At 42.1% G+C, this 25504-nt stretch overlaps 1 protein-coding gene across 11 annotated transcripts in view; it reads right to left on the bottom strand.

The window, feature by feature from the left end:
- Window positions 1–25504, bottom strand: part of LOC134351828 (rho GTPase-activating protein 17-like) — a 183849-nt gene that overhangs the window by 63966 nt on the left and 94379 nt on the right. For 8 of the 11 annotated variants that reach the window (XM_063058583.1, XM_063058578.1, XM_063058573.1 and 5 more), the window contains exons 4-7: window positions 24456–24532; window positions 22392–22503; window positions 16995–17071; window positions 5703–5820 (exon numbers count right to left, since the gene is read on the bottom strand). In XM_063058583.1, coding sequence (XP_062914653.1) covers window positions 5703–5820; window positions 16995–17071; window positions 22392–22503; window positions 24456–24532 — 384 coding nt within the window. The remainder of the gene's footprint in view (window positions 1–5702; window positions 5821–16994; window positions 17072–22391; window positions 22504–24455; window positions 24533–25504) is intronic. The other 3 variants (XM_063058580.1, XM_063058579.1, XM_063058581.1) reach the window with 1 other exon arrangement.

The following is a 25504-nucleotide window of genomic DNA, read 5'->3' as shown; positions in this document are numbered from 1 at the left end:
AAATCCATGGTCTCATGAGATTAACAGATGCCAATGATGAAATCACTAAATTACGTGTTGATAAAATAGAAAGATAGGATATTCAGTTTAGCCTGACTGTTGCTTTATTTTTGAGAACAACTATCTGAAATGTTCACAAAAACAACAATCAGTATAGATGAAGGTGATTGCTGAGCCCACCCAGTTCTGCTTGAGGTAGACAAGCTGCTCTCAGCAGGTGAGCTATTTTGGTGCCTCATTTTATCAACATTTCAGATTTTTTCTCAGGTTGCTGGGTTTTCTGGATGTTTAACCTTGCAATGACAACTGGCACAGGCAAAAGTTAGTGTACTTTCCAGCAGCGTGAATAGGATGTTTGAGCACTTGCACTGACTGAGTCTGTACACACTCCATTATTACCACCCTCATCCATACCCTATATGACCACACTTACCTCTAAGTCTACAGTCTCTCTGCAACACTCACAGCTCTACAAGCCACCCATTATGAACTTTACCAGCTCTCTCTGTGGCAACATTTACTGTCGGAGAACCCGTCAAATCAGGCTTGCACCTGTGTGGCATCCTATACAGAGACAACCTGCCCACTGGTTTTACTGGAGTCAAAACTGTTCTAATTTTCCTAATGTCACAACCAGAAGGCCCACCATCCACACACACATCTAAACAACCTCTGCTGGGAAAGCACACCTCAGTAATTCTTGGACATTTCCCCCCAATACTTGTATCAGGATAAAGATTTCTCAAGCTCAGGCGGTATCCATTCACTCCCAAAAATAGTTAAAGGGAAGCTGGCTCCGACATGAAAGCAACATTCAGGGTGAGCTGGCAGGTTGGGGAATTGTATTAAAAGTGTATCAATATTGGACAGACAATTGCTAACATGTAAAGAAACTACTTGCAAAAAAAACCCTGAAGAACAGAAACCGAAGAGAAATGATTCATTGGTCCAACTATTAAATCAAGCAAATTGTGAGAGATTGCAGTGGTCTGAGGACTGCAAGCTCAGTAAAGGAAAATTAAGAAACTGATAAAGAGAAGGAAGGTAGAATAACATACCATTCTCCATAACTTCTATTACTTCCAAAGGGATCCACCACCAAGCATATCTTACCGCACCCCCGCCACCACTCTGATTTCTGCAGGAATGCTTCTTCTGTGATTCACTTGTCCATTCGTCCCTCCCAGCACATCCCTGCAAGCAGCTAAAGTGCTTCACCTCCATTCAGGGCCCCAAACAATCTTTTCAGATGAGGCCACACTTCATTCACCAATCTGCTGGGGTCGTCTATTGTGTTCAGTGCTCCTGATGTAGCCTGCTCTATATTGGTGAAACCTGTTGAAAATTGAGCACACTGCTCCATCTGCTAAAAGCAGAACTTCCCAGTGGCCAAACACTTCAATTCCATTTCCCATTCCTATTCTGACATATCGGTCCATGACCTCCTGTTGTGCCAAGAAAAGGCCACCCTCAGGATGGAGGAGGAACACCTTACATTCTGGCTGGGTAGCCTCCAACCTGATGGTATGTATATCAATTTCTCCTTCCAGTAAAAAAGAAATTCCATCCTGCCCTCTGCTCTTCTTCTATTCCCCACTCCGGCCTCTTACCTTCTTCTATGGTCCTTTCCTATCAGATTTCTTCTTCTCCAGCACTTTACCTTTCATACCCACCTGGTTTCACCTATCACCTTCTAGTTAACCACCTTCCCCTCTCCCCACCTTTTTATTCTGGCATCTCCTTCCTTCCTTTCCAGACCTGATGAAGGGTTTTGGCCTGAAACTTCAACTGTTTATTCATTTTCATAGATGCTGCCTGACTTGCTGAGTCCTATCAGCATCTTGTGTGTGTTATTCCAGTTGAAAGAGTAGACTGGCAAGAAATAAAGACAAAATATAAGTTTTATAGCTGTCAAAAGCACAGGTAAATGTAGACTCCTTACAGGCAGAGACATTAGAATTTAGCATATAAAATAAGGGATATGGCAAAAATTAAAATACTGTATGTCCACAAGAGAACTAAGGGTACAGCAGGAATGAAGAACTGAAGGAATTACTACTAATAAAAGTACAAGTAGTCAGGATAGTAGCACAGCAACTGGTCACAGCCTCAGTGACTTGGATTTGATCCCAACTTTGGATGCTATCTGTGTAGGAGATTGCACATTCTTTACCTGATCATGTGGGTCTCCCACAGGGTCTCCAGTTTCTTCCAACCTGCCAGTCGATTAACTAATTCACTACTTTAAACTACCCCTTATGTAGGTTGATGGCAGGAGAACTGTTGAGAGTTGAAGAGGTTGTGAAAGGAAGATAATGGTTATTAGTGAGACAACACTGTTTTGGTGGGCCGAAGGGCCTCTTTCTGTGCTCCACACCTCTAAATTGGTGAAAATGAAAACCAATAAGGGAACCAGTGGATGCATTTAAATTTTCTAAAGGCTTTCAATAAGGTGCCACACAGGAAGATGGTCAACAACAGTGGTCCCCAACCACCAGGCCGCGGACCAGTACCGGGCCGCAAAAGCATGTGCTACCGGGCCGTGAGGAAATGATATGATTTAGCGATATGAAATGATACGAGTCAGCTGCACCTTTCCTCGTTCCCTGTCACGCCCACTGTTGGAACCTGAACACACACGAGGTCATTACCCACGCGTCATCCATGTCAGCGCGGGAAGAAGATCAACTCCTCGAGCTTGCAAACGACGATAGGCTGAAAAGTATGTCTGACATAACACCTCTGCCGGCATTCTCGATCAAAGTCAAGGCTGAATATCCTGAGATGGCCACGAAAGCACTGAAAACGTTGCTTCCATTTCCAACATCATAACTCTGCAAAGTGGGCTTTTCTACAATGAATGCAACGAGAACTAAATTGCGGAATAGACCGGACACAAGGAACCCCCTTCGAGTATCGCTGTCTTCCATCACCCCTCGATGGGACCGTCTTGTTGCAAGGAAACAAGCCCAGGGCTCCCACTGATTCCGCGATATTGGTATGTTGCAATGATTTTATATGTTCATATGGGGAAAATATGCACTGTGTTTAATATTAAATTCGATAGATAAACCCTTTTAGAAACGAAATTGAGTGTATTAGCCACTTATAAGTGACTTAGTTGACTTATCACCTATATTCCAGTCCGCAAGAATATTGTCAATATTAAACCGGTCCGCGGTGCGAAAAAGGTTGGGGACCCCCGGTCAACAAGATTTGAGCACATTTAATATATAGACAGAAAGCAAAATGCAGGAATAAACACATGTAGGAAATAAACAAATGTATGAATAAACTGCCTGTAAGGAATAAACTAATCCTCATAGAGGGATCAGAAGTGGAGAGAGTCAGCAGTTTCAAGTTCCTGTGTGTCAAGATCTCTGAGGACCTAACCTGGACACAACGTATTGAAGAAGGCTATAAAGAAGGCAAGACAGCAGGAGTTTGAGGAGACTTGGTTTGCCAACAAAAACACTCAGAAACTTCTACAATGTACCACGGAGAGCATTCTGACTGGTTACATCACCGTCTGGTATGGGGGGAGCCACTGCACAAGATTGAAATAAGTTGCAAAAACTTATAAAATTAGTCAGCTCCATCATGGGTACCAGCCGCCACAGTATCCAAGACATCTTCAAGAAGCGATGCCTTGTGGGTGGGGTCCATCATTAAGGACCCCCAGCACCCAGGACATGCCCTCTTTATATTGTTACCGTCTGGAAGGAGGTACAGAAGCCTGAAGGCACACACTTGGCGATTCAGAAACAGCTTCTCCCCGCCTCTGTCATTTGATTCCTAAATGGTAATTGAACCCATGAACACTACCTACTTATTTTATTTCTGTTATTTTGCACTACTTATTTTAAATTAACTATTTAATAGAGATACAGATACTTAACGTAACTTAGTTTTCCCTCCATATTTATTTATCATGTATTTCATTGTGGTGCTGCTGTAAAATTAACAAATTTTGCAATATACGCTGGTGATATTAAATCTAATTTTGGTGCTCTCAAGTTGGCACACTGCAGCTGCTGAAGTAATGTAAGGTTATTTAGTTTGTGGGCCTCAAGGAGATACCTTTGGTGAATATTTTGAATTCTCTATTCAGGAAGGCTATGAATGATTAGTCACTGACTGCATTCCAGACTGAGAGTTTGGGATATTAGAGGAACAAACGAATAGAAACTGCAATAAAATGGACCCAGGTGAAAAGAACTGACAGGCAAGTTCAAAGGAATGGATGGGCAACTCTTACGTTCTCATGTTTAACCTAAAATCCAGTCCTTTCTTTTGCTGGAGAGAGAATGGTAGAAGCAGAGTCACTAACACCATTGTCACTAACATAAACAAGAGGTGTCAAGATAAGCACTTGAATTACCTTGGCACTGAAGACTACAGGCCAAGTGCTGAGTAATGACACTAAATTACTCAGGGTCTCACTCCACATCAGCTTCAATCCCAATGACACATCCCTTATTGCTCCAATGCAACTGGTAGCAGATGTCACACCTCTATATTTGACCTTTAAGTTCGACCTAACCCACAATTTGCTATTCAGTTTACACCTGTAGCCAAAATCCCTACGTTCATTGCAAGGTGTGATCAGGCTCCACAGCTGATAGCACTTTTAAGAGGCATCATCTCTTTTCTGATATTTTTGGACTCTGGACTCAGGTTCAAGGTAAACTTGTAACTTGTCCTAACCAAACTGGTATTGAAACCTGGCATTGAAAATCACAGGGACCACAATTTAGAAGACAGATGAGAAAATGGGGGGAAAGCAATGCAATTATTTTATTATTCAGATTTGTAACCCCGAGATATATATCACTCAAGTTTGTCAGAGCCAAGGGAGGTAGTGGGGATAAGCTTCCACTACCTATTATATGTGCCCAATGGCATGCGTCTCAAATAGCCTCTGACAACTAAGTCCAGCTCCTGGCCTTCATGTGTGGTTTACCTACTAAGCCCAGTGGAATGTCTCTACTGACAGAAGAAGGGGTAAGGACAGGTTACTGGCGCCTTAAAACTAGTTGCTTTGGTCAGCCATGGTTGGCAGCTCCTCGAGGAGAAGGAGAACTCTGATCTCAAACCTGCCTTGTAGCTATACCCACTCATGATGAAGGCTTCGGGAAAAAACTCAGAGGAAAAATCTGGAGCTGGAGTCCTTAAGGCAGTCTTACTTTGAGTTCAATGCTGACTGGCAACTCCTGCAATTCCATCGGTACCAAACTGTATTGGTCTCTGCTGTTCCTTTGGATTCGCAAGCTGCACGCAGCGTGCTCTCCAGTTATTGTGTCGCTATCTGACAATACTGTGCGAGTGCCCATGATAGAAGGCAAAGGTACTCCAGCTTAAAGTGGTTGATCACCATTATCTTCTCAAAGCAAAAGGCTCCAAATGCTGATCATTAAGGCTCAAAACAAAATGCCCTCAATTCTTAAATAATCACCACCGACAATCTAAGAATATGAAAGAATGAAAAGATCATGCAAAAACCCAGAATTTTCTGTAATGAAAGTAATTTAAAACCTGAGAATTGATGTAAGCCTGTTAAATCAGAAGGAACTAAATAGACTGGGCACAGACGCCAATCAAACATAAGCAGTTGTATCTAATGCCAAACTGGACTCACAGCAGGCAGTGATCATCAAAATGCACACTTTGGCTTCCAAATTTAGACTGCAATTGAAACCTACCTTGCACAATTCCACTTTATTTCCAGCTTCATCCATTTCTTCCCGGAGGGAATCAACCTTTGCTGCTATTGCCTGGAAATTAGCTCCTGAAAAAGCGGTCTTGTGTGCTTGATTATACCTGAAATAAACCACGCAATGCATTTAAATTCTAAATTACTCACTTCAAGTTCCAAACACAAACCAGGCTCCATATTGAGCAAGTCACAACAATCCTTTGGCTAAATTCAATCAACTATATGCCCTGCTTCATCCCCTGATGCAAACATATAACCAGATCCCTAAAGCCCAAATGAAATACAATGTTTTTCACCATTTACAAATTTCCTCAAAGATAACGTTTCATAGAGATAAGCCTCCATTTGGTTTGATAATCATAATATTGTAACAGTGATATTGAACTTCAGTTACTGATGGGCATATTCACTCATATGAACAAAATCAGAGAACAAATGCATGCAATAAAGACTGGTGTAGGAGAAGTGGGTTTCAATTCACGAGACATTCGCAACAACACTGGAGAAGGAAGGAGCTGTTCTGAAGGAATGAACTCAACAGAACCACGCCAGTACCAGAGACCTAAAGAATAACATAACTACGGCTGTGGATCGAGCTTTAAACTAAATACTTGGAGGTGGGTTCAACACTTTGGAAAAGTAAGGATAAAGTAAAATAGAAGGAGAGTACAGGAGAGGTTAAAAATGATAAAAAGATATTAAAAAAGAGATCATTTAACTTCCAGTAACATAGAGGCAAATGGAAAAGGGTGAAGCAAGCAGGATTGAAGGTGTTATATTTGACTATAGAAGAGTGTATGAAATAAAGTACAAACCCCATTTCCAGAAAAGTTGGGATATTTTGCAAAACGCAATAAAAACAAAAATCTGTGATATGTTAATTCACGTGAACCTTTATTTAACTGACAAAAGTACAAAGAAAAGATTTTCAATAGTTTTACTGACCAACTTAATTGTATTTTGTAAACATACACAAATTTATAATTTGATGGCTGCAACACACTAAACAAAAGTTGGGACAGAGGCATGATTACCACTGTGTTACATCACCTTTCCTTTTAATAACACTTTTTAATCGTTTTGGAACTGAGGATACTAATTGTAGTAGATTTGCAATCGGAAATTTTGTCCATTCTTGCTTGATATAAGACTTCAGCTGCTCAACAGTCCGTGGTCTCCGTTGCCTGATTCTCCTCTTCATGATGCGGCATACACTTTCAATAGGAGATAGATCTGGACTGGCAGCAGGCCAGTCAAGCACACGCACTCTGTGTCTACAAAGCCATGCTGTTGTAGCCCGTGCAGAATGTGGTCTGGCATTGTCCTGCTGAAATAAGCATGGACGTCCCTGGAAGAGTCGTCGCCTTGATGGCAACATATGTCTCTCTAAAATCCTAATATACGCCTCAGAGTCAATGGTACCTTCACATACATACAACTCACCCATGCCGTGGGCACTGATGCACCCCCATACCATCACAGATGCTGGCTTTTGCACCTTTCGCTGATAATAATCTGGATGGTCGTTTTCATCTTTGGCACGGAGAACTCGACGCTCGTTTTTTTCAGAAAACTAACTGAAATGTGGACTCATCTGACCACAGCACATGGTTCCACAGTCTTTCGGTCCATCTGAGATGAGCTCAGGCCCAGAGAACTCGCCAGCGTTTCTGCATGGAGTTGATGTATGGCTTCCTCCTTGCGTAATACAGTTTCAAGTTGCATTTCTGGATGCAGCGACGGACTGTGTTGAGTGACAATGGTTTTCCGAAGTACTCCCGAGCCCAGGTGGCTATAATTGTCACAGTAGCATGACGGTTTCTTAGGCAGTGCCGCCTGAGGGCTCAAAGATCACACGCATTCAACAGTGGTTTCCGACCTTGCCCTTTATGCACTGAGATGTCTCTGAATTCTCTGAATCTTTTCACAATATTATGGAGTGTAGATGTTGAAAGACCTAAATTCTCTGCAATCTTTATTGAGAAATGTTCCTTTTGAACTAACAATTCTCTCACGAATTTTGGCACAAATGGGTGAGCCACGACCCATCCTTGCTTGCAAAGACTGAGCCTTTGATGGACGCTACTTTTATACCCAGTCGTGATACCTCACCTGCTACCAATTAGCCTGCTTAATGTGGAGTCTTCCAAACCGGTGTTACTTGAATATTCTGTGCACTTTTCAATCTTATTTTAACTCTGTCCCAACTTTTGTTGAGTGTGTTGCAGCCATCAAATTCTAAATTTGTGTATATTTACAAAATACAACTAAGTTGGTCAGTAAAACTATTGAAAATCTTTTCTTTGTACTTTTGTCAGTTAAATAAAGATTCACGTAAATTAACATATCACAGATTTTTGTTTTTATTGCATTTTGGAAAATATCCCAACTTTTCTGGAAATGAGGTTTGTAGATAATCTTGGAGCATAGTTAAAAATTAGCAAGTATGACCTTGTGGGCACCACTTAAATCACGGCTAAAAGCAGATCACAGTTCGGAGCTTAACATCCAAGAATGCGTTTCGAAAACCATGGTCTAATTAAGGCTTTCGACCCAAAACGTCGACTGTACTTTTTCCCATAGATGCTGCCTGGTCTGCTGAGTTCCTCTAGCATTTTGAGTGTGTTGCTTGGATTTCCAGCATCTGCAGATTTTCTCTTGTTTCGAATTAGGGAGAGACAGCATGACTTTGTGTGAGGCAAGTCATGTCTTACTAACTTGATTGAGTTTTTTGATGAGGTGATGTGGTGATTGATAAAGGTAGAGCTGTAGATGCTGCTAACGTGGACACCAAAATATGGTGTTTGACAGGTCCCTCATGGAAGGCTCATCCAGAAGATTCAGATGCATGGAGAATTAGCTATTTGGATTCAGAAATGGCTTGCCCATAGAAGACAGAGGGTAGTGGCCAAAGGAACTTATTCTAGTTGGAGGTCTGTGCTTAGTGGTGTTCTGCAGGGATCTGTACTGGGACCTCTGCTGTTTGTGAAGTATATACAGTAAATGACTTGGATATAAGTGTAGATGGGTGGGTCAGTAGGGCTGCAGATAAAAGGTAGTGTTATGGATTGTGTAGAAGACTGGCACAGAATACAGTAGGACAACGGTCCCCAACCACCGGGCTGCAAAGCATGTGCAACTGGGCCGCGAGGAAACAACATGATTTGGTGATATGAGTCAGCTGCATCTTTCCTCATTCCCTGTCACGCCCACTGTTGAGCTTGAACGCACGCGAGGTCATTACGCACGCATCATCCATGTCAGCACGGGAAGAAGATCAACTCCTCGAGCTTGCAAATGACGGTGGGCTGAAAAGTATGTTTTACATAACATCTCTGCCGGCATTCTGGATCAAAGGCAAGGCTGAATATCCTGAGATAGCCACGAAAGCACTGAAAACGTTGCTTCCATTTCCAACATATCTCTGCAATGAATGCAACGAAAACTAAATTGCGGAATAGACTGGACATAAGGAACCCCCTTCGAGTATCGCTGTCTCCCATCACCCCTCGATGGCACCGTCTCATTGCAGGGAAACAAGCCCAGGACTCCCACTGATTCAGCGATATTGGTGTGTTGCAATGATTTTATATGTTCATACGGGGAAAATTTGTGCTGTGTGTTTAATATCCAAACTTTACTTAAAATGTTATGATGCTTTTGACTTATAAGTGACTTATAACTGACTTATCACTATAGTCATGCGAGGAAAATATGCACTGTGTTTAAAATTAAATTCGTTAGATAAATCCTTTTAGAATCGAAATTGAGTGTATTAGTTATAGTTGACTTATCACCTATATTCCGGTCGTGATTAACATCCAACCCCCATACAGAATCGCCAAAAACAATTTGTAGGAAAAAAAATCAGCGAATACACACATGCGCACACAGGTGCCCGCGCAAGACTTCATGGTCATGGTAGTCTTCTCAGTTTGACAGCTACTGTTGTCCATTGGCAACCCTACCACCCGTTCTCCCCACCTGGTCGGCTAGAATATTGTCAATAATAAACCGGTCCGCGGTGCCAAAAAGGTTGGGGATCCCTGCAGTAGGAAATAGATTAGTTGCAGATACAGGCAGAGAATTGGCAGATGGAGTTTAATCCAGCCAAATGTGAAGTGTGGCACCTTGGTAGATCAAATGTAGAGAGACAGCTCTACACACTGGCCTTATACATCTGGAGAAGAAGGACGTTTATGTGAGAATGCTGTTCTTGGACTACAGTTCAGCACTCAACACCATAATTCCCTCTAGACTTGACAAGAAGCTCGGAGACCTCAGTCTTGCGTAGCTGGATCCTGGACTTCCTGTCAAATCGCCTGCAGGTGGTAAGAGTGGGCTCCCTCACTTCTGCCCCTCAACACAGGTGCCCCTCAGGGCTGTGACCTAAGCCCCTCCTTTACTCTCTGTATACCCATGACTATGTCATCACCCACAGCTCCAAACTGCTAACTGAATTTGCTGACGATACTACATTGATTGGCCCAGTCTCAAATAATAATAATAATCCTACAGAGAAGTAGTCATCACCCCGACACAGTGGTGTCAAGAAAACCACCTCGCCCTCAATGTCGCAAATACAAAGTAGCTGGTTGTGGACTACAGGAGGAATGGAGACAGGCTAACCCCTATAGACATCAATGGATCTGAGGTTGAGAGGGTGAACAGCTTTAAGTTCCTCGGCATACACGTCACCTAGGATCTCACGTGGTCTGTACATACTGGCTGTGTGGTGAAAAAGTCACAACAGTGCCTCTTTCACCTCAGACTATTGAAGAAGTTTGGTATAGGACCCCAAATCCTAAGTACTTTCTACAGGGGTACAATTGAGAGCATCCTGACTGGCTGCATCTCTGCCTGGTATGGTAACTGTACCTCCCACAATTGCAGGACTCTGCAGAGAGTGGTGCGGACAGCCCAGCACATCTGTAGATGTGAACTTCCCACTATTCAGGACACTTACAGAGGCAGGTGTGATAAAAGGGCCCGAAGGATCATTGGGAACTCAAGTCACCCCAACCACAAACTGTTCCAGCTGCTATCATCCTGGAAATGGTACCACAGCATAAAAGCCAGGACCAACAGACTCCGGGACAGCTTCTTCCACCAGGACATCAGACTGATTGATTCATGCTGATACAATTGTATTTCTATATTATATTGACTGTCCTGTTGTACATACTATTTATTATAAATTACTATAAATTGCACATTGCACATTTAAATGAAAACATGAAGATTTTTACTCCTCATGTATATGAAGGATGTAAGTAATAAAGTCAATTCAATTCAGTACACTGTTAAGGGCAAGATTCTTAACAGTGTTGATGAGCAGAAGGATCTTGGGGTCCAAATTCATATGTCCCTGAAAGGGGCTATGGAGTTTGATGGGGTGGTTAAGGTATGTGGCATGCTTGCCTTATTAGCCAGCCTCCAAACAGCAGCCAGGATGTAGGGTACGAATTGCAACTGGAGATATAAAAGGCATGTAAAAGGAGCAGTCAACGATGGTCACAGAGGATTTCAATATGCAAGTAGATTTGGAAAATCAAACTGGTGCCAGAACACAAGAGAAGAAATTTGTAGAATGCCTTTCTACACTGCATTTTAGAACAGCTTATGATCACTACAGTAAAGGCAGTTCGGGATTACAACAGACAATAGGTGCAGGAGTAGGCCATTTGGCCTTTCGAGTCAGCACCGCCATTCACTGTGATCTTGGCTGATCATCCACAATCAGTACCCCGTTCCTGCCTTCTCCCCATATCCCTTGACTCCGCTATCATTAAGAGCTCTATTTAACTTTCTTGAAAGCATCCACTGCCTTCTGAGGATTGGACGATATGTAATGAACCAGACGTGCAGTGATCATAAAATGACAGAATTCACTCTGCAGTTTGAGACTAAAATCAGATGTAGTGGCTGTACAGTAGAGTAAAGGGAACTAGAGAGGTATGATAGGAGCATTACTTGGAAGGGGAGACAAGAAGGGATGATGACAGAGTAGAAATGGCTAGAATTTCTGCAAGTAATTTGGAATGCGCAGGATTGGTTCATCCCAAGGTAGGAGCAGTATTCCAAAGGAAGGATGTGGCAACCTAGGCTGAAAAGTGGCGTGCTTTGCAGCTTGGCCCCACAGAACCACTGCTTGGTTTAGCTGTATAGATATGTATGGCTGAATTTGAACAAGGAAAGTCAAAGAGAGGGCATTCAACACACATCAAAGTTGCTGGTGAACGCAGCAGGCCAGGCAGCATCTCTAGGAAGAGGTGCAGTCGACGTTTCAGGGTCTCGGCCTGAAACGTTGACTGCATCTCTTCCTAGAGATGCTGCCTGGCCTGCTGCGTTCACCAGCAACTTTGATGTGTGTTGCTTGAATTTCCAGCATCTGCAGAATTCCTGTTGTTTGTGAGGGCATTCAATATGGGAAAAGTTCGTGGGAAGCTAGAGGTTTGGGAAGCTTTTGAAAAGCAATAGAAGATAACGAGAAAAGGCAATAAAGAAAGAAAAGCTGATACATAAAGGTAAGCTAGGCAATAATATAAGAGGATAAAAGTCTTTTTTTAGATATGGTGGCATCTGTCAGTCTCACGAGACCATGGAACTGTGCCTGGAAAGTCTGTGTCCTCTCCAGGGCACAGGCCTGGGCAAGGTTGTATGGAAGACCGGCAGCTGCCCATGCAGCAAGTCTCCCCTCTCCCCAACCCCGATGTTGTCCAAGGGAAGGGCAAGGGCCGATACAGCTTGGCACCAGTGCCGTCACAGGAGTTGCCAGAACGAGGTTGAAGGCAACGTTGGACAGCCTTAGGGACTCCAGCTCCGAATTTGTCCTCAGGGTTTACTCCCGAAGCCTTTCCCATGAGTGGGTATGGCCGCAAGGCAGCGAAGGTTTGAAATCAGAGTTTTCCCTCTCTTAGATGGACTGCCTTCCCGGCTGACGAGCTCCATCTACATTTTTGAGATATATAAAAGAGTGGATATCAGACCACTGGAAAATGATGCTGTAGTAGTAGTAGTAATGGCGGACAGCAATGGAAGAACTCAATGAGTATTTTGCATCATTCACTGTGGAAGATACCAGAAGTTTACCTGAAATTCCAGCGTTTCAGTTGCTATTACTAAGGAAAAGATGCTTGGGAAGGAGAAAGGTCTGAAGATAGACAAGTCATCTATACCAGATAGACTACACCCAAGAGTTCAGAAAGAGGGAGCTGAAGAAATTGTGGAGGAATTAGTAATAATCTTTCAAGAATCACTAGCTTCTGAAGTGGTTCTGGAGGACTGGAAAATTGCAAATGTCACTGCCCTGTCAGAAGGGAAGGAAGCAAGAACAAAGGAAATTACAGGTCAGTTAACCTGACTTCAGTGGTTGGTAAGATGTTAGACTCCATTATTAAGGATGAGGTTTCAGGGTATTTGGGAACTAGGCTGAAGTTGTGTAAGGATAAATCTTGCCTAAGAAATCTGTTGGAATTTTTTGAGGGCATAAAAGGCAGGAAATACAAAGGAGAGCTGGATGTTGTTTACTTGGACTTCAGAAGGCCTTTGACAAGGTGCCACACATGAGGCTGTTGTGTTCTGTTCTGTTGATTGCTGTGTTCTGTGTTGATTAGTGTCTTCTCTCATGTTGCTTCTCGTTTTGTTTTGTGTCTTGTGTTCTATGGTGTCCTGAGTTGTTGATTGCAGTGTCCTATGTCCTGTTTTATTGTGTTCCGTCCTGTTCTGTTACGTTGATTGGTGTGTTCTGGTGTGTGGTGTGTTGTTGTGTTCAGTGTTGCTGTGTTCTGCTCTACTGATTGGTGTTTTCAGTGTTGCACATTGCATGTTGTGTGTTACAGTGTTCTATTTTGTTGATCGGTGTGTTCTGTGTTACTGAGTTTTGTTTTGTTGATCGGTGTCTTCTCTCTTGTTTTGTGTCCTGTGTCCTGCTCTGCTCTGCTGTGTGGTGTGCTGCTGTGGTCAGTATTCTGTGCTCTGTTTGTTGTGATCTGTGTTGCGCTCTGTTTTATTGATTGGTGTGTTGCGCATTGCTGTGTTCTTTTCTGCTGATTTCTGTGTTGCGGCGTTCTGCGTTGCTGTGATCTGTGCTGTTGATTGCTGTGTTCTGTTCCGTTGTTTGATCTGTTCATTTCTGTTCTCTTTTGTTGATTGGTTTGTTCTGTCCTGTTGTGTTCAGTGCTGTTTTGTTCATTCCTGAGTTGCAGTGTTGGGCGTTTTGTTGATTGGCGTGTTGTTTACATTTCTGTGGTGTTGTGGTGTTCGGTGTCCTGCGCTGCACTGGTCTGTATTGTTGATTGCTTTGATTTTGTTGTTCTGCCAAACACTGTGGGCAGGGCCGGACTTTAGGCAGGGCTAGGCTGGGCTGCAGTCCAGGGGCCAGAGCCGCAGAGGGGCCCAAAATAGGTAGCTATCATCATGGTGGACAAAAAAAAATACGAGAGTGGAGCACAGAAAAGAAAAAATAAACAAGAAAAAGACCGTGAGAAAGAAGCATTAAAAAAGACATTGAAATTGACAGAATTGTTTAAACCTGTTCTCGATGATGCAGCAGTACCATCGCTCTTGTCACCGGTTGTCAAATGGATACTTATTCAACAGCTAGCACTAGCACCAGCGTTAGCACAGGACCACCGTCCTTGCCACAGTCAGCAGCTAACATTGAAGAGGCAGAAAGCATGACTTTGGGATTCCCAACCACAGAGGCCTCCGAACAACCAAGTTGAGTCGCCATTAATATTAACGTTACCGCTACTGAGGATCCTTACAGCACTGATCCTGCTCGCTGGGGAAAGGAAACATTAGATGATTCAGTCCGAGCATACTGGGCTAAGAAAGGGCTGGAGTCCTGCCAGAATAAGGATGTGGTTATCAAAGCTTCGGAACAAGTATACAAACAGCAGAGACGTTTTTTCTCCAAATTTCACTTCAAACTGTGTGTTTTGTTTCTTGGAACAGTGGGTTCCATGTGCAGCACACACATTGAATCTCGTTGGAATCAACAGCGTCAACTTTTGTGTTGAAACAGCTGATATTTTCAGCTTCGTGCAGAATGTGTTCAACTTCTGCTCCAAGTCAACTTGTAGGTAGAAAGTGGTGACCACAGGACTTCAGCCTAATGCCAACAAGCGCATTGAAACTCTGAAGTCTCTCTCTAATACTAGATGGGCTGCACATGCAGAAGCCACACGGGCATTGTGTGGAAATTGTGCCAATATTGAAGATTTGTTAAAGAGCATTGCAGATAACATTAATCAGAATGTGGCAACTAGAAATGAAGCAAGGTCACTATACAAAAAAATGGACAAGCTTGAGATAGCTTTTCTGAGCAAATTGTGGCATTGCATTCTTCAGCGCTTTGAAAGTGCAAGTGTTGCATTGCAAGTTGTAAATCTAGTGTAATGCTATGGATTTAGTGAAATCACTATGGGGATACATAGCAAGCTTGTGTGATCAATTTGATACCTTTGAGACCCAAGCTAAAACTATGTCTCCAACAGTCTCACAAGTGTACAAAGAAGACACCCAACGACAAAAAAAACATAAAGCCTTTCTGGGTGAACCCACAACACCTGATGTTGGCTTGTCAGCCAGAGAAAAATTCTCAGCTACTGTTTTTTTTGGTCGTGATGGATAGATTACTTGCAAAAATTGACTACAGATTTGCATTATATAATGACCTTAACAACACATTTGGCATCCTACCTAAACAATATCCCTTCTCTCTCTGTACATATTCTGCGCAGGACAGCATCTGATCTTCAAAGCAGATATTCAGCTGACCTGGAGTTAGACTTTGTGGAGGAGATTGTCCATTTCAGGGAATTTGTAAGTGGCAAAGATATTTCATCCACAACAGAGATCTTATGCTTCCTCAGAGAAAAAAAACTTGCAGGTCATCTTCCCAAATGTAAGCATTGCTTTGAGGCTTTACCTGACTCTCCCTGTTACAAATGCAAGTGGTGAGCAATCTTTCTCCAAGCTCAAGCTAGTGAGGAATAGGCTCAGATCCACAATGAGACAGGACAGGCTGAATCATCTTACTCTGATGTCACTTGAAAGTGATCTTGTTTGGAAACTGCATTTTAGTGATCTGATCAAGGACTTTGCTGCGAAGAAATCCAGAAGAACTGGGTTTTAATTTTGAAAAACAAGCATCTGACTTTGTAAATATCTAGACTTGTGTGTCAGTGCTGTTCCTGTTTTTGTGGCAATAGGCTAATAGTTGACTGGTTACAAACCCAGTAAGTAATAAGTGGTCTTTACTCTGCAAGCCACACAGCACAGCAATAAGTTAGTATGTGCTAGATTTCATTTTTCAAAAAGATTGTTGGAGTATTGTGAAGTTTCCTGGTTTGCCATAGTGCCATCTCTCTTGGCCTTCTTGTCTCTCATTTCCATTTTACTTTCTCAGAACACATGGTTGAGTAAAACGCCTAGATAAAAATGCTTTGACATTGTTTGAGAAATAAAGCCTATGGTATGTGCAGCAATAGCTAAATAAAGATTTAAGATTGGGTACATCATACTTCGTCTCCTTCATAACTTTACTAAGCCAACTAAGCCTAGGTCAATTTTTGAGTGCTTTAGATGCTGTCCTTCAAACTAAGAATCTGCATTACTTTCTGTTCTCCTTCTTAAGGACTGTAAGTTTATAGCCTACATATTGTACTAAACCAATGTCTTGGTCCACAGCTTTGATATTTAGACCAGTATGACCTTTGCTCTTATTCTTGCCTTTTTTTGCTTGGTACAGCAGCATTTTACAGTATCGGCAGGGGCCCATCAGGGCCTCCAGCCCAGGGGCCATGGCCCCACTAAATCCAGCCCTGACCGTGGGCGTGCCATGTTGCTACCGGAATGTGCGGCGACACTTGTGGGCTGCTCCCAGCACAGAATTGGTGCATTAGTTGTTTATACCAACATTTCACTATATGTTTCATTGTACACACAATAAATAAACTTGAATTTTGAATTTTTAAAGAAGTGGTTAATAGGTTCTTGATTAGCAAGGGCATCAAGGTTGCAGTGAGAAGGCAAGACATAAATTAATCAAGCTGTGATTGAATGACAGAACAGACTTGTTGAGCTGAATGGCCTGATTGTGCTGCTACATTTTATGACCTTATTGTTAAAGATGAAAACATGCTGCATATGGATAACAAACTAATTGCATACTTCAGAATGACATTTCACCAAGAATTTTACTTCCATTTATCATGGGTTTGGAAGACATAATTGCACTGGTCAGTCAAAACAAAATGTTTAAAACTCTTACCGCATTTTTGCCGAGTCCCAGTCTAGTACTAGTTTAGCCAACTGTTTCCTCTGCTTTTGAATGTTGGGAATCTCCATCTTTAAAAAGATTTCATTAGTATCAAAAACAGTAAGTCAGGCATCTGATACAATTCCAGATTTTATTTGGCTATGAACTCCTATAACCACAGAAGAATATAGGTAGGTCTTGATCTGGAAGTTTTGGGTTCAGGTGTCAAGGCAGCTAGAGCATCACAGTGAATACAGTATGGACACACACGTTTCAGCCCAACCAGTCCATGGAAACCTCAGTGCTCACCCAACAAGTTACAATTTACTGCATTCATCCCATATCCCTTCAAGTCCCAGTTGTCCAGGTGCCAATCCAATGACATTGTTAGAATTGCCTCAACGACATCATCCATTTAGCCCGTGCACTCACCACCCTTCACCCCGGCATGAACATGAACACACTGCCTTTCAGATCCCTTTTAAATCTTTCCCCTCTGACGCTAAATTAATGCTCCCTTTTACAAAAGACTGTTACCAAAATTTTATCTGTCTCTCATAATTTTAAACGCCTCTGTATGGCTGAGAAACACACACAAAAATACAAGAGATTCTGTAGATGCTGGGAATGTTGAGAACTCAGTATGTCAGGCAGCTGATGAAAAGACTTGGCCCAAAATGTTCCCTCCATAGATGCTGCCCTGCTGAGTCCCTTCAGCATTTGTGTGCACTTCTCAAGATTTCCAGCATCTCCTGCGTTTATGTCCTCAGTACATTCAAGTAAATAAAGACCAAGCCTGGCCAAATTCTCCCTATAATTTAGGCCCTCTAGTCCTGGTAACATCATTGTAGTTCTTTTCTGCACCTTTTCCAGTTTAACAACGTCTTTTCAACGGAAAATGTGATGATCGTCATGGGAGATTTCAACATGCAGGTTGATTGGGAAAATCAGCTTGGTAATGGATCTCGAGAGTGAGTTTGCTAAATGCCTATGAGATGGCTTTTTAGAGCAGTTTATCGTTGCGCCTACTAGGGGATAGGCTATACTGTATTGGGTGTTACGTAATGAACCGGAGGTGATTAGGGAGCTTAAGGTAAAAGAGCCCTTAGGAAGCAGAGATCATAATATGATTGAGTTCAACTTGAAAGTCGACAGAGAGAAAATAAAAACGCAAACACGAAGAAATCTGCAGATGCTGGAAATTCGAGCAACACACACAAAAAGTGCTGGTGAACACAGCAGGCCAGGCAGCATCTATAGGAAGAGGTACAGTCGACGTTTCCGGCCGAGACCCTTCGTCAGGACTAACTGAAAGAAGAGGTAGTAAGAGATTTGAAAGTGGGAGGGTGAGGGGGAGATCCGAAATAATAGCAGAAGACCGGAGGGGGAGGAATGGAGCCAAGAGCTGGAAAGTCAATTGGCAAAAGGGACACAAGGCTGGAGAAGGGAGAGGATCATGGGACGGGAGGCCTAGGGAGAGGCGAGCCCAGAGGATGGGCAAGGAGGGGGAAAAGGAGGGGGAGAGAGAAAGAGAAAGAGAGAGAGAGAGAGAGAGAGAGAGAGAGAGAGAGAGAGAGAGAGAGAGAGAGAGAGAGAGAGAGAGAGCGAGAGCGAGAGCGAGAGCGAGAGCGAGAGCGAGAGAGAGAGAGAGAGAGAGAGAGAGAGAGAGAGAGAGAGAGAGGTGTAACGGATGGGGTACAAAGGGGAGAGAAAATAAAGTCTGATGTAGCAGTAGTTCAGTGGAATAAAGGAAATTACACTGGTATGAGAGAGGAGTTGGCCAAAGTAAACTGGAAGGAGCTGCTGGCAGGGATTACAGCCGAGCAGCAACGATGTGAGTTTCTGGGGAAAATGAAGGTGGTGCAGAATAGATATATTCCAAAAACAAAGAATTACTCAAATGGCAAAATAGTGTAACTGTGGCTGACATGGGAAGTCAAATCTAATGCAAAAGCAAAAGAGAGAGCAAACAACAAAGCAAAAATTAGTGGGAAGACAAGAGGATCGGGAAGCTTTAAAACCCTACAGAGAGCAATTCAAAGAATCGTTAGAAGGGAAAAGATGCAAGCTAGCAAACAATATCAAAGTGGATAGAAAGGGCTTTAAAGTATGTAAAAAAATAAAAGAGATATGAGAGTGGATATAGGACCACTAGAAAATGAGGCCAGAGAAATAATAACAGGGGCAAGGAGATGGCATATCAACTAAATGAGAATTTTGTATCAGTTTTCACTGTGGAAGACACTAGCCGTGTACCAGATGTTGTAATGTGTGCTGAAAGAGAAGTGGTTGCAGTTACTATTACAAGAGAGAAGGTGCTCAAAAAGCTGAAAGATCTGAGGGTGTATAAGTCACCCTGACCAGATGAAATGCATCCGAGGATTCTGAAAGGGGTAGCAGGAGATTTTGTGGAGGCACTAGTAATGATCTTTCAAAAACCATTGGACTCTGGCATGGTGCCAGAGGACTGGAAAATTGCAAATGTCACTCCACTCTTTAAGAAAGGAGAAAGGCAGTAGAAAGGAAATTATAGACCAATTAGCCTGACCTCAGTGATTGGGAAGATGTTAGAGTCAATAGTTAAGGACAAGGTTATGAAGTACTTGGTGACACAGGGCAAGACAAGACAAAGTCAGCATGGTTTCCTTAAGGGAAAATCTTGCCTGACGAACCTGTTGGAATTCTTTGAGGAGATTACAAGTAGGATAGATAAAGGAGATGCAGTGGATGCTGTATATTTGGACTTTCAGAAGGCCTTTGACAAGGTGCCACACGAGGCTGCTTACCAAGTTAAGAGCCCAGGAAAGTTACTGGCATGGTTACAGCATTGGCTGATTGGTAGGAGGTAGCGATTGGGAATAAAAGGATCCTTTTCTGGCTGGCTGCCAGTGACTAGTTTTTTTCTGCAGGAGTCGGTGTTGGAACTGCTTCTTTTTTGGATGTATATCAATGATTTAGATGATGGAATGGATGGCTTTATTGCCAAGTTTGTAGATGATACGAAGAGTGGTGGAGGGGCAGGTCTTGTTGAGGAAACAGGTAGGCTGCAGAAGGACTTAGACAGATTAGGAGAATGGACAAGAAAGTGGCAAATGAAATACAATGTTGGAAAATGCATGGTCATGCACTTTGGTAGTAGAAATAAATACACAGACTATTTTCTACACGGGGAGAAAACCCAAAAATCAGAAATGTAAATGGACTTGGGAGTCCTTGAGCAGAACACCCTAAAGGTTAACTTGCAAATAGAGTCAGAGGTGAGGAAGGCAAATACAGTGTTATCATTCATTTCAAGAGGTCTAGAATACAAGAGCAGGGACATGATGCTCAGGCTTTATAAGGCACTGGTGAGGCCTCACATTGAGTATTGTGAACAGTTCTGAGTTCCTCATCTAAGAAATGTGCTGGCATCGGAGAGGGTTCAGAGGCGGTTCACAAGGATGATTCCCGGAATGAAAAGGTTATCATATAAGGAACGTTTGATAGCTCTGGGTTTGTACTCGCTGAAATTTAGAAGGATGGGGGGCGGGGGGATCTCATTGAAATCTTTTGACTTCTGAAAGGCCTAGACAGAGTAGATGTGGAAATGTTGTTTCCCATGGTGGGGGAGTCTAGGACAAGAGGGCACAGCCTTAGGGTAGAGGGACATCCATTTAAAACAGAGATGTGAAGAAATTCTTTTAACCAGAGGGTGGTGAATTTGTGGAATTTATTACCACAGTCAGCTGTGGCGGCCAGGTCATTGGGTGTATTTAAGGCAGAGCTTGATCATTTCTTGACTGGATACGGCATCAAAGGTTACAGGGAGAAGGCCGAGGAGTGGGCTAAGGAGGGAAAAAGAGGTTCAGCTATGATGGGGTAAATCGCCTAATTCTACTCATGGTCTTCTATAATAGGGCGACAAAAATTGTATACTGTACAGTTAGATTCACCTATGATTTATACAACTGCAACATCATATGCTAGCTCCTATACCGAATGTCCTGACCGATGAAGGCCAGTGTGATAAAAGCCTTTTTCACCACAATCCACCTGTGACCACAATTTCAATGAATTTTACATTGTACTCCTTAAGTTCCTCTGTTCCCTCGTGCCTTACTGTTCATAATAGAATTGCTATAGAATAATAGAATAGTTTGGTTTCCTAGAAGACATCATCTCCCTCTTGTCTACCACAACTACCACTCCTTGGCCCACTTCCCTAACTGATCAAGATCCCCCTGTAATCCACAATAACCTTCTTCATAATCACCATCTCCGTTTCATGTCATCCACGAATTTATTGATCAAACATTGTGCATTTGCATCCAAATCATTTATATAAATAACAACTAACAAGGGTCCCAATACTGATTCCTGCAACACTCCACAAGTCACCAGCTTCCATTCTAAGAAATAACCTTTAACTACCACACCATTTCTCACCTTTGGACTAATTTTGAAACCACTTAACTAGCTCTCTTTGGATTCTATGGGACCTAACCTTCCAGTTCCTACCATGTGGGGACTTGTCACAAGCCTCATTAAAGTCCAAGCAGACAACATTCACTGCCCTACCCTCATCTATCCTTCTGGTTTCGTCTTCAAAAAACTCGAAATCATCAAGCACGATTTCTCAAGTAAAAAGCCATGCTAACTCCTCTTAATTAGATTCTGTCCTTCCAAATGCTGGTAGATACTATCGGTCAGAATTTTGCCCAGTAACATCCACATTCCTGATACCAGTTTAACTGGCCTGCTGTTCGCTGGCTTGCCATTGCAAAACAACCAAATGACATTAGCCACCTTCCAGTCTTCAGTGGCTAACAATGAAGAAAATATCTCCACAAAAGCCCTGGCAATGTCTTCTCTTGCTTCCCACAATGCACTTGATCAGGCCTTGGGAATTTATCCTTAAGGCACAGGAAGGCTGAAAATATCTCCTCCCTGGTAATATAAATGTTTTCCAAAACATCGCCATTGATATCTCTTTTGGAACCATGAAACACCAAAAATATTCAGGAAAAGTCCCACCAATCTCCCATGGTTCAAGACAGAAGCAACCCTGCCAATCTCTAAAGGGGTTTACTCTGATCTGCGTCACCCTTTTACTCTTAATATAACCATAGACCCTCTTGGTATTTTCATTAACTTTACCTGCCAGATGCATCTCATATTCTCTCTTCACCTGCCTGATTTTCCTCAAGTACATTCTTCATTTTTTAAGTCATTAAGAGACTCATCATACCTGACCACCTAAACCAATGTGTAATTCCTTCTTCCTGATCAAAGCCTCAGTATCTCTTGCTGAAAAAGGTAAAGGAATATTCTGAAGCTAAGTAGCTCAAAGCCAAAACTAGAACTAAACTTTGGCAACTTTGCAGTGCAAAGGAGAGAAATAGCTTAACACACAGCCATATTCTTACTCACCTCTGACAGGTTGCTGAAAGGGTCAAGGATATCTTTCTCAATTTGTGACTCATAGGAGGCAAGTTCATGTGCCAGTTTATTCTCTGCTTCACTACATGTTTCCAGTAATTTTCTGAAACACACAGTTATAAATGATAACAAAGAGTGCGAAGCGTAGAATCAAATATCGCTGTGATGATTGTATGCTCCAGTGTCAATTGTTTGGCGGCTATAAAGTATAAGAGTAACTATGGAAACTCATTTGAAAAGACTCAAATATCTTCACTTCCCACTTTTTCTCCATTCTGTAGGAAAGCTCCAGCTTTCTGGTACTGGAAAGAAAAAGGAATGTGGGTTGGGTGGTAATGAGGGAAGAAAAAAGTGTGCATTCATAATTCTGCACTTTCCAAACAAGAAATTATTGAAACAACAGGAATTCTGCAGATGCTGGAAATTCAAGCAACACACATAAAAGTTGCTGGTGAACTTTTCTGTTCTGACGAAGGGTCTCGGCCTGAAACGTCGACTGCACCTCTTCCTAGAGATGCTGCCTGGCCTGCTGCGTTCACCAGCAACTTTTATGTGTGTTGCAAGAAATTATTGAAGAAAGGAGGAACAGAATGAGACAGGAAGGCCCGATCTTTTTGCTGTGCTACCAAGGACCACGGGTTCCGCAATACTAGCTCACATGACGCACATAAGTGTCACTTCAATAGAACACTTGTATATTTGTTATTCTCCAGCTTAATAATGTTGTTCACAATAATACACCTTCTTGTAACACAAGTGTAACAGTCTTGTGCACCAATATTTGTATCTCCAACATTTTTAGTTCATTCATTTTAACCCTATTATTTGCTGATTTCCAAAATGTTATCAATCTTCTGATCTGTCAACAATCTTCAATACAGTATTTTTACTTTCAATTTGATACAACTCTAAACTTTAAAACACAGACTCATCATCCTCAATCAACAGACTTCAAGCATTATGAAATTTCTTAAGTATTAGTCACTGGTCATTTGCTATAGTACCTTATAATCTACTTTCTCAATTATTTTAGCCAACTCTGCTTTAATATATCTCCAATTAATGCAAGGTCACTCTTCCCTCAAGGATTCCTCACCATGGAGTTATTTATTAATTTAGTGTCATTATGTATCACCAAATCTAAATCAGCCAACCCCAGGATCATGGACAATGTTTTGTTCCATCACAAATACCCTGCTCCTCAAGGCTACTTTTTCCACTTTAATTTATCTAGCTATATGAAGAAAGGTACTAAAAATTGCAAATTCCTGGCAATTTTTGATTTATACTGTCCACCAGTCTTTCTCTTGGTATGTCTCATCCCCACCGAAACTGATTCTACAACTTGATCTTCAGAGCCAAGATTACTTCTACAACATTGATCTCATCCTTTCAGAACAGACCTATTCCAGCTCCCTTTGCTTTCTGCCTGTCATGCTGACAAAATTAGTTGGAAATCTAATAGCTCTGAAGTCTGTCTAGATTTCAGCAGCTTAAATGAACCTCCTTCAATGTTGTAAGGATATGGAAATATCAGGAACACAAGGAAAGTCCCAGCTTGATCAAGTTATCAGATTATAATCGCCGGTACCTGTAGGGAGCTTTTCTGTCACCTGTCAGCACTTTTTGAAGGAAAGAAGAACCTACCCAAGACCATGAGATCAGTCCAGTCACTGTATGAAATCCTATGTAATGGCAGAGGCCACTGGCTCCACAATAAAGGGAATAAAGATAATTGGTATCATTTCAAATCTATAGGCAAGAGACATCATAGAACATCAAATAATGATAATACAGGCCAGGCATTACTTCAAAGTTAAAGACAATTTGTAAAACAGGTTTTGGCCCAAGTCTGTGTAAATGTTCTTCATCAAAACCCTGAAATATATATGCGTGTTTAGAGAGTATGTATCATGTTGTTTTTCCAACAACATACCTTGTTTAGTATTTCCTGTTGTTGTGATTTTCTTCTATAGTTGATGTCAAAAATTTAGGCTTGAGTCAAAAAATAAACAACTGTAAGAAAGTCAATGCAATCATGCAAATAGCACTTACGTAATTAGCGAGTCATCCCCCAAGCTGGAGAGTCCTTCTTGCATGCTTTGGGAGAGAGCCATCAGTGGCAACTTTTTCTGTTAAATATTTTAAAATAATTTAAGGAAGAATAATTGTGTTCACTGTGACAATTTTAGTAAAAAGCTGCTGGATCACACACCCTATATAATCATTCAATGAAACAAAACAAGATTTTTGGACTGCATACCAGAATATTGAAAATTCTGCATCTAATTTTGAGATCACAAGACTACCTTATGGATCTTTATACATTTCACCAATACCAGTTTCAAATATTCAACAAATGGGATTAACATTTATCAATGTCACTATGGAAGGTATTATGAGATGAACATATTCTATACTGTCATGTAACTGCAGATACCTATTCAGCATAGGGAGGGTCATTCATGTTAGTCCATAAGATATTTGTGCAGAATTAGGCCATTTGGCCCATTAGTCTACTCCACCATTTGATCATGGTTGATCCTTTCCCTCTCAACACCATTCTCCAGCCTTCTCCCCATAACCTTAATCCCCGTAACTCAGCAAGGATCTATCAATCTCTGCCTTAAGTACACTCAATGACTTGGCCACAACAGCCAACTGGCAAAGAATTCCACAAATTCACCACCCTCTGACTCAAAAAGTTCCTCATCTCTGTTCTAAATGGATATCCCTCTGTTCTGAGGTTTTGCCCTCTGGTTCTAGGTCCACACCATAGGAAACATCCTCTCCACATCCTCTCTATCTAGGCCTTTCAACATTCGACAGGTTTCTTTTTTAATTTTTTTTTGGCGTGTGCGGCTGTGCGTGTGCATCTGTGATGTTGGCGGGACAATGTTTTTTTCATGCTTTTACAAGGTGCAGAGCGAAAGAGAGACAGAGACTGTGTGGCATGCCACTCCTCACACAGATATTTCGCAGTATTTTTCCCTTTATTTTACGAGGTCGAATTGCGATCTCGACACTCAACCCGGCATGGATGAAAGCGTACTCAGGAGTGGACCCGACTGGGTTCGATCCCGGGAACCCCCACTCCAGAGTCC

This window comes from Mobula hypostoma, chromosome 9 (assembly GCF_963921235.1).
Source record: "Mobula hypostoma chromosome 9, sMobHyp1.1, whole genome shotgun sequence".
Taxonomy (NCBI): domain Eukaryota; kingdom Metazoa; phylum Chordata; class Chondrichthyes; order Myliobatiformes; family Myliobatidae; genus Mobula; species Mobula hypostoma.
Note: the sequence above shows the minus strand (reverse complement) of the source record. Positions and strands in the feature narration are given on the sequence as shown.